At 38.7% G+C, this 9485-nt stretch overlaps 1 protein-coding gene across 4 annotated transcripts; it reads right to left on the bottom strand.

Moving 5' to 3' along the window:
* Positions 1 to 98: 98 nt before the first annotated feature.
* LOC103937153 (YTH domain-containing protein ECT3-like) lies at positions 99 to 6845 on the bottom strand. 4 transcript variants are annotated; one of them, XM_048571622.1, is made up of 9 exons: positions 6582 to 6845; positions 6359 to 6445; positions 5353 to 5390; positions 5073 to 5247; positions 4597 to 4670; positions 4137 to 4502; positions 2209 to 2742; positions 1552 to 1764; positions 99 to 992 (listed from the first exon to the last, which is right to left on the bottom strand). In XM_048571622.1, the coding sequence occupies exons 1-9, from the start codon at positions 6622 to 6624 to the stop codon at positions 576 to 578; spliced, it is 1947 nt and encodes a 648-aa protein (XP_048427579.1). In that variant the 5' UTR covers positions 6625 to 6845; the 3' UTR covers positions 99 to 575. The 4 variants fall into 4 exon arrangements, with proteins under 4 accessions (XP_048427579.1, XP_048427583.1, XP_048427585.1 ...); XM_048571626.1 differs by lacking the exon at positions 6359 to 6445 and adding an exon at positions 5653 to 5879 and having other exon boundaries at positions 6582 to 6843; XM_048571628.1 differs by lacking the exon at positions 6359 to 6445 and adding an exon at positions 5653 to 5883 and having other exon boundaries at positions 6582 to 6843.
* Positions 6846 to 9485: the final 2640 nt, after the last annotated feature.

Here is a 9485-nt window from a genome sequence, read left to right on the forward strand (position 1 = left end):
TATGCACAAAAATTATCAAACGTCTTTAGTTTGTGATTTCATTCATTCACGAATCACGACCCGGAATAGAATGAAAAAAGAAAAGAAAATCTTCTGCAAAAGTAAATGCGTTTTCTGAATTCATTCATTCCTCCATTCATTCGTTTATTGATTGATCAACCTCTCAAGTCCAACCCAAATGGGTTTTTGTGGGGTCGGGGTGGTGCGGGGCGGGGGGTTATACAAATACCCACAACCTGCATTGCATTCAACAAACTACCTCCGCATCGCCAAAACCAACAATCTAATTCTAACCCTACAATTAAGGAAAACCGAGCTTCAGATACAAAACTAAACAGCCTTCCTGCCAAGCACGCCCCACTCGAGTACCACCTAATTGTTCTGGACAACCGATCATCAAGGAAAGGGAAAAAAAGGTCATAAAACGGAGTCAGCTGGCATCCTGACTGCTTGAGATGACGAAATTACCACCTCGTGCTTTGTCAATGAGTGAACTACTCTTAAAAATCACAAAGGTACACCTAGTAGTATGTTGTCGCTGTATGCATGCCTAAAATGCCTAAGCACTAGTAGGTTCATACACCTGTTGCCTTCCTGTCAACCGACTCGCTGTCTTCTCCATCATTACTACTTTCGGATGGCAGTGCTAATTCTTTGTCACCCTCTTCCAACTGCAATACTTGAGATAAGCTATCAGATATTTGGTCCATAGAGGAATCATGTTCAAGGATTGCTGAAGCAGCTTCTGTTTTAGAGCTAATGTCACGCTCGGTTTTTGCTACTTCTTTGCCGTTACTTCCTTTCAACTGCAGGGCGTGATCAATGCCAACTGAATCAGAAGCATCTGTAGTCGAACTAGCTTCTTGTTTAACTTTCCTTTCCTTCAAGGATTTTTCCCGCTCATCATAAAATTCAAAGTCATCTATAATAGATGTCCGTGCATCAAAATCGTTGAAAATTTTCAATAGCTCAATACCTTGTTTGAGATTCACCTGAAAATGTTTCACCATCAGGAAATAAAATGTAAGGCAGATGCAAACTCTCAATCCGCATTAGAGCCAAACTTAAGTTAAAGACAGAAGTAAAAGGAAATAGATTGAATGCATTGCATGTCAACTGTATACTACACAAGATTAACGTTTCAATCACTTCATACAACAGAGATTTTAGACCACATGTAAACCCATAGAGATATAAACAAAAAATAGTTTGGAAAGTGATTTTTTATGGTTGATCCATTAGTTAAGAGTGCTCTCATCTAGATTCAAAATGGGTTCAAATAAGCCCTCTCAACTCCAATTCAAACTTGGCTTGTTTCATATTTGAACAAGATATACCCAATATGACCCACCCAACTTGGAAGGTTTTGAGAGGGCAAGGTAACTCCTAAAATAAAGCTATCTCAAAAACCATGAACATTTACACAAAGGGCTTTCCCTAGGGTCACAGTGGCAACAAAAACCAAATCTAAACTGGAGAATTGTTCTAGTTTCTAAATAAAAATGGAATCTTTTTTAATGAAAATAACAGAGATTGAGAGAGATATGCTACCTCTTGACAATCTCGGCTGTGCGTGACGGGCTTATTATCATTATTTTCAAGTAGAATGTGACGGAACCGGATGTTAGGAACATCCTTAACAATATGCCACTGAACTGGAAATTGCCCACTCCACCTATCTTGCTGCCAGTAATCAGCATCCTTCTCAAAATCTACAGGTCCAACCATTTCAGCTACCCCACAAAACTGTCCGCTAGCATTAACCTGTAGTCAGTTGTAACCAACAAAATCTAAGAGGACTGACAAAACTAAAGAACATATAGTTTAGATCGTATCACAACAAATATAGAATAACTTTAGCACAGACAACAAATTTCTTGTAAGCATCTATAGTATTTTAAAGAAAAGAAATGCTGAACAAAGAAAAATGACCAATTGAAACCAAAAAAGCCTTTGGCAAACAGTTATTAGGGCCTACGAATGACATACAAGGGAATTTGCCTGGTTTATATTACTGAATCTCAAAGATAGACTGCCACATTAAAACTTCAGTTATCATCTGGCTCTTATCAGCATCAATACCCAATCATTCTACCTAATGCTTTGTGATGCTGATACCAATCATATACCCACCCACTTTCAACTAGGACCTCCTCAGCCCAGTTGCTCAAACAGTTAGGAAGATAAGGACAGATCAAAGAAACATACCGAAAAGAATAGGAAGACTGGGCAGATGCATTTTATCTTCTTTGCCTCATGATAAGCAGCATCAAGTTTCTTGTTTCCATGAGGCGTGCTAGCCCAAACATTGTATTTAATACTTTTGTGAATGTTGTCCTCACTGAAAGACTTAATGATAAAGAATTTTGCATCCTTGTAATCTGTGACAAAATCTAGCTGGTTCAATGAATCAAGGTTAAATCCAGAAGAAGATAGATCCATTTTCCTAACACTAGATGAAGAACTCTGGTCGGAAGTACTCTTTGCCTTCATCTGTGAAGCCCTTGGTCCTCTGTTGCGGTCATTGAATATATCATGTGAATTATTATTGACGGAAATTGAGTCCCAGTCCCTCTCTCTTCTTCTGGTCTTGTCAACATTTAGTCGGTTCCGGTCATTACCAAACGAATATGAAGCACTACCATAGTTTGAGCTCTGGTAAGAACTACCCTGAGGATAGCGTCCACCAAAGGAACTTGAAACCAATCCATATCCATGCATTGGTCTCTGTTGTTGAGAAATCTGAAAGTAAATCATAGATCATCTCTTAATCATCCCATAAAAAATGCATCAACTTGGCAACTTGGCATGGCCATGGTTCAAGTTTAAAAAGAAAATTCTACAATTATATGCATAAACATTAGAGTAAATAAAAATAATCAACAGAGTCCAAACAATTTATTTTAGTTCAAAAGCCTAAACTGAGATACAATTAGAGAAAATGTGCCAAATCTTATGAGACTTAATGACGTGATAGTAAGAATCAACCTTAACATTTCAACTATTTAAGAATTGACCCATGGATGGGCAGCATCTGTCTAATCAACTAGTAGCATGAGTTACTAAGGCCCTTTCAAGAGCAACCATACACCAATTGCAATGACCCTTTGACCCATAAATCTTTTTTCTTACCACGACATGTGTTTCAACCTCCACCACATTTCTAGGAAGAAAAGAGTCCACATGATGTCTAAGGATGACAAAAAACTACCAAAATTCCCCCCCAAAAGAAAAGGGGAAAAAACAAGACTAACAGAATGTAATACAATTAATGCCATTATTGTTGGGTTTTTTCCAGCCCATGATAAGTTGTCCTACGTCTATAAGAAACTAGTCTTAGAGGATTAAATTGTTTTCCCAATTGGAGTTGTTTTCCCAATTGGAGTTAGTTGCTCAATTGGAGAAGGATTCATAACTAGATTCCAATTAGGATTAGTAATCCTTATTGAAGAAGACCTTTATTATGTCTATATAAAGGGACCATTGTACTAGTTTTGAGAAGGGAGCAAAACAATAAACTGTATACCACTCAAGGGATTAGAGTGAGAGAATATTGTGAAGTGTGTGCGGGAGAAAAGAAAAGAGATAGTGTATTTCTTCTTCTTGTTCTTTCAGGTTTTTCATCAATTCCTAGTTCTAGAGATTGGGCAAGATTATTGGTTGTACTCATTATTGATATAGTGAAAGATTGTTGTTGCTGTCCTGTGGACGTAGGCACATATTGCCGAACCACGTAAATTCCTAGTGTTATTTATCTTGGTTATTTGTTTTCAATTTCCGGAGTTTGTTCCATTTTTCCCATTCTTAAATGTGATATTCTCAACAATTATCTCCAAAATCTTGAATTGCACCAAGAACATATGAATTGTGTACCACCAATGTGGGTGCAATGGTACTATATGCCTCTTATAAACACAAAAGTTGTATTCTGATCACCAAGCACATTGGGGAATTATAACTACAATGCTGACCAGAACACAAAAACATGCCTCCAATACTGGACATATAAATATGACTGAAGTCGTATCCGTATTTAGAGTTCTAACAAAAGTACTAGCAACACTGTAACAATTCTTCCAGTCTAGGAACATCTCTTTATCAAGGAATTAAACTAGTGAAGTTAAAAGAAAACAAACCTGCCCCGCATTGTGTTCGTATGACCCAAGAATGCCCATTGGTGGAGGATAAATTGTTGGAGATGCTAAAGGACTAGAACCAAGATGTCCAGACAGATCTCCGCTAAATGATCTATAATTTACCATGTAACCTGGTCCTGGCCCATAACCTATGTTGTCAGTGCTACTACTTTCTGGTCTCATCAACTCAGATGGCTGGGGGTAATAAGATGGAGAGAAAGGGACCTGTTGTGTAGAATAAAGTTGGCCATCTACCATTACAGAAGGCAAAGGACCAGCGACTGGTGAATACTGTCCATATGCAATTTCGTGATTGAAGCCATAACCAGAGTGAAACAGAAGAGAAGGACTATCATTGTAGATGACCTAAAAACAACAACAAAAAAAGAACCAAAGGTAAGTTTGGCTCAAAAGGAAATCAGAGATTCAGAAGAATTGCGCAAGCGAATATTATACTCACTGGTGATAAAACATGCATTCCATCAGTATTATATGGAGAATATCCATCCCAAGCACCAGTGTTACTGCCATAACCTGAAACCAGATGGAATTTTAAAATCTGATCTCTTACAATTTTAATTATAAATTATGAGAAGAGTAGCAGAACATTGTCATTATTACCAAAAGCTTTTCTTTATTATGGGTCAACACCAAATAGAACCATGACATTTAACACATAGTTCATGAAATCCCGGATAAAGAAACAATGCTTAAGAGTTCACAGGAATCAAACTATAGCTAATATCAGACCACTCACGAACTACCGGAGAAAGAAACCAAAAGTTTAGAAATTTAAAATGGCTTAATGTGTGAGGGCAATGTCACAACACTTGAGCGTTTATGGGAATCAGACTATAGCTAACTTCAAACCACTACTATTTAGACCATCCTGATCCTCCTATACCAGAGACAGCAGACAAGGGTGAACAAACTCACCACCATAAATGTCCCCTTCATGAGATGAATACAAATTAAGCGGATGGGGGGTGCTTCGTTCTCCACTAACATCTGAAGACTTGGGCTGTTCTGTAGCATCACCTGAAGGCCCTATGATGACTGCAGCTGGAGAATGATTCACCGAAACTAGTCTTTCATCTTTGGGCAACAGTGGCTGAATATAAATTACAAAATTAATAAAATACAGCTACCAAAGCCTTTGTATACAAAGGACTAAATGAACAGAAACAACATTCTTAGTGAGTACACAACCAATTACCTGCTCTTTCAAGATATCTGACTTTACAGGTCTCCCTCCTGCACCCAGAATTGCAGATGTTCAGTATCTCAGAAGAACAATAGAAGCACAGACATTCCAAAAAGCTGGAAACAGAAGGTGTATGCAACAGAGATAAATATTATAAATAGAAACAAGGTCTTCCCCTGCACACATCCAACCCCCAACCCTCACAAAGGATAGGAGAAAAATCACGTTCATTGCAGACTATTCGAACCCATTGGCAGAACTTGCCCATGCAGAAAAGGCTTGAAAGGAAAGGGTGCTAGAGAGTTCAGATACCAGCTAGCAAAGGTGTTCTACTTTCACAATGTGACATTTGGATTTTAACGTTCCTACACACTTCCAAAGATTCCGATCCTCTTTCACACATTGGTTGCCCCTACCCTCTTCTCTTTAGGTAGCTTCACATGTCCAACAATAACCCTTTCCTCTCTCTTGCACCTTCACTCATCAATGCTGAGTGGCTGCCTCTCTCCTTTCTAAGGTAGCTTTAGTCAATCGTCAATCTAGCTTAAAAGAATACAAGGTCAAGCAACATTCGCAACTCAGCAATATCGATCAATTCGAAAAGAGGAAGGAGCTGCAAATCTGAACATGATCACACATGTGTTTTAATCAAGTGATTCTGCGAACTCTAACCTAGACGATCCTGCAATAATACACCAACTGTGGACAATGAAGAGGGCCCATCTTACTACTTCAAACAGTTGCTTGCATCATACTTAAAAATTATAACTCATGGACATGCTGCATTATTGAACTGAACCAAGTAAAAACTTTATGAGCAGTGTGTATTCGTAAGTGAGTTTTACAAAACCAAATAATGGATACCAATGGGCTTTACAATACCCAGTTGACACAAAAACATCATCAAGAAGCAAAAAACCCTATCTTAGGATTTGGGGACCAAGAATTCAACTGAAACACAAGGAACAGCATAATGTTTTCGACATGAGTGCGACCAGAAACATAATGCATTCCGCACCTTGAATGCTTAAAGCTTTACTCGGCAGCGGACCAACAAATAATTGCCAGTAAATCAAACAATTCACAATCTGGGAATTACCAAAATCTACAAAAAAAAAAAAATAACACCGACTCACATATTCTTATTGAATAGCAATAAACAAACAAACACAAAGTAGACACAAAAACATCAAACATTTCTGCCCAAAAACAAAAACAAAAACTAGAGAAACAAGGGATACCAGTGGAGACGATTTGATCTTGGCCGCCCTGATGCTTGTCCATATTTCAAAGAAAGATAGAGATCTATGACAAGAGAAGCGATAGAAACAATGAGGAAATGTTGCAGGAGAGAGAGAGAGAGAGAGGGGGAAAATAAGAATAGAGGGTTTTAGGTTTTGTATCAGGAGAGAAGAGGAGAGGATTACGTTTGGATTTGGGTGCTGTAATTAATCAAATTTTTATTAATTTGGCTTTCTGATTAAGGCGGTTTCCTTTTAAATTTTTGGGAATAATTGGTAACTTGGTTGATGAAATAATCACAGGCTAATTATATTTGGAGGGGAAAGTAATTTTCGCATACTATTATTCTTCTCCACATAATTTTAATCATTGTTCCAGCCCAAATTACGATTAAATAAAAAATGCGCAGAATAAAAAAAAAGGTGAGTAAAAATCATTCTTATATTTACTGCCTCACATACTTATTTATGTTGTAAATGTCGTTTTTGAGTTTTTAATTTTTTGTCAGTTGTTTTTGAATTTTTGATATTATGAGTTTTTATGAAGAGAATTCAAACTTAATTCAAGAAGGTAAAATTAGAAAGGTTGTCAATTTTGGGCACTTTTAGGCCCACATAATGATGCAAGCTGGGAAAGAAGCCAAGCCCAAGGGGGTTAGAAGAGGATACTCCCGAGCATTAAAGCCGACCGCCTATAAGCTCAGCCCGACTAGGATATGTAAAGGGCTTTCTGACTGCCAAGAGCACATGGATAGGCTGACAGCTTTAAGATAAAAGTCTCCAGAAACATGCCTACCCAGATGTCAATCAAGCCACGTGGTGGCCTACAGTCAGCGGCAAAGACCTAGGATGAGATGTAAAGGTGCTTGTTTGTACCATACTTCACCAACCCCGAAACTATTGAGCACTAGTCAACTTCATACCTTCAAGGACCCATTGAAGGATTCATGTTGAGGTACCACTTCGAAGCACAGGAGTTTCTCTACAATCAAGAGGCCAATCAAAACGCGACACGTGTCAACAAATAAAGCTCCTAAAGTCCCCTCAACAATAAAAGGTGGCCATTCTCCTACAATTAATCCCTAATGATGATTCTGATTAAACATATATATTGTGTAAACTCTTCACTATTAATGAGAAATCCTCTACCCTCGTGTACATAGCTCAACTTAGGGTGAACCACTTATATCTTGTGTTTGATTCTCTCTCTCTATCTCTTTAAATATTACCTACACTTGGTAACCTAAGCAATGACATGCAGGTCACACCTTGACATTTTACGTTGTTTCAAATTTAATCCGATTTTGTGAATCAACATTTAGTGCTGTCTATGGGAACGACATTGATTCATACTCTCGCCATCTTCGTCAAGTTGATTCCATCTTTTGTACACTCTGCTTGGATCAAGCATCCCTTTCCAACATGGGGAGTGAGAGAATCCATAACATGCCTAGCGTGAGGCAAGGGAAAGAAAGAAAGTTGCCCTTCAAGCTAAAGTCAAAGAGATAAAAGCTCAAAACAACAAATTAGTGATAGGGAATGAGATCCTCTAAGAACATTGTGAAGCTTTTTGTGATGCTTCACAAGGCTAGATATACTCAGGCTCATGAGCCTATCACCCCTATGACTGTGGATTACCACATAGGTACCACCAACACGAAGGTTCACTTGTCCTGAATATGGGTGTTCTCAATGAGGAACAGCCTTCTCACCAAGATGTTGATCAACACGAGACTTCTCTCAACCCAGTTGCTTCAAATCAAAGTAAGAGAAGTGGAGGAAGACATCTCCTTGCATAAGGAATAGAAGGATCAAGAATTGTTTATTGTGAATGTCGAGACTGCTTGAGGCATTGCCGAGAAAAACCCATCCACATAGGCTTAAAAATCAATGAACCAGGGGTAATCGAAGGACTTGGTTCCCTACCACAACCTAGGCTAGCTACCAATGTAAGGAAGAAACAACAAGCCTTGGAGGGAAAAGAGGGCACAAGAGAATCATGGGACTTTTAATAGGAATATCTTGGCAGCCAATATGTTCAATTCAAGGAAAGGTCACATGCCTTTAATTGAGCTTCCTTACTTTCAAGAGATGATGGAAACTTATGAAAGAGGAATCCAATTGTGCCTGACTTCAGAGGAGATCCACCAATGAATGCCTATATAGCAGATAGTGCGCAGGTTTTTATCCCAAGTAGGGTAAACCAACGGATTTGGTAATATAATCTATTGTGCAAAAAGATGTCCCCTTCTACTTACTATAAGTAAGATGCCTTAGATGGGACCAGTCTCCAGGGAAGGTTTTGATTCTTCACAGACAGGAGAGGGATAAGAGGGGCATTGTACTGACTTTGGGAAGGGATCCACTAAAAGGAATTCCTGCTCATTGACTCACTTCGGGAACTGATCACAATAAGGGTGATCTCTCCATATATTATATCTATATATAAGTACGGCTGCTTGAAGCCCCCTATTCTGTATCGGTAGTTTAGTCCTAGGCCGGGTTTACTTGCTTATATGTCCACTCTTTTATGACACTGACTTGGATGCTTAAGACCAAACATTTGTTCCCTCCGAGGATAAGGCAAATTAAAGGATGACCAGTTCGTACAAAGAATAAATTGCCAGTACTGAGGAGGGGAAGAGCAACTCTCAATTAAATTGCCTCTTATTCACGCGATATTGCTGGATCGGGCTTTCGCCCTTAGCCCTTTATTTGTTGGCATTGTCCACGATTCCCCACTGACTGACTATATAGGAGAGAGTACAAAGGATCGAACAACCGATAATAGAACAACCTATTCTTGGACAACCTCTTTTCTGCATATAAGAAGTTGTAAAGTGAAGCTACTACTAGTCCACGAACTTGTTGACTCAGGACCCCCTTATCATGCAGTTCTTTGAA

Source organism: the organism of the source record quoted next, unplaced genomic scaffold (assembly GCF_019419815.1).
Source record: "Pyrus x bretschneideri cultivar Hongxiangsu unplaced genomic scaffold, Pyrus_bretschneideri_v1 Contig107, whole genome shotgun sequence".
Classification (NCBI taxonomy): Eukaryota; Viridiplantae; Streptophyta; class Magnoliopsida; order Rosales; family Rosaceae; genus Pyrus; species Pyrus x bretschneideri.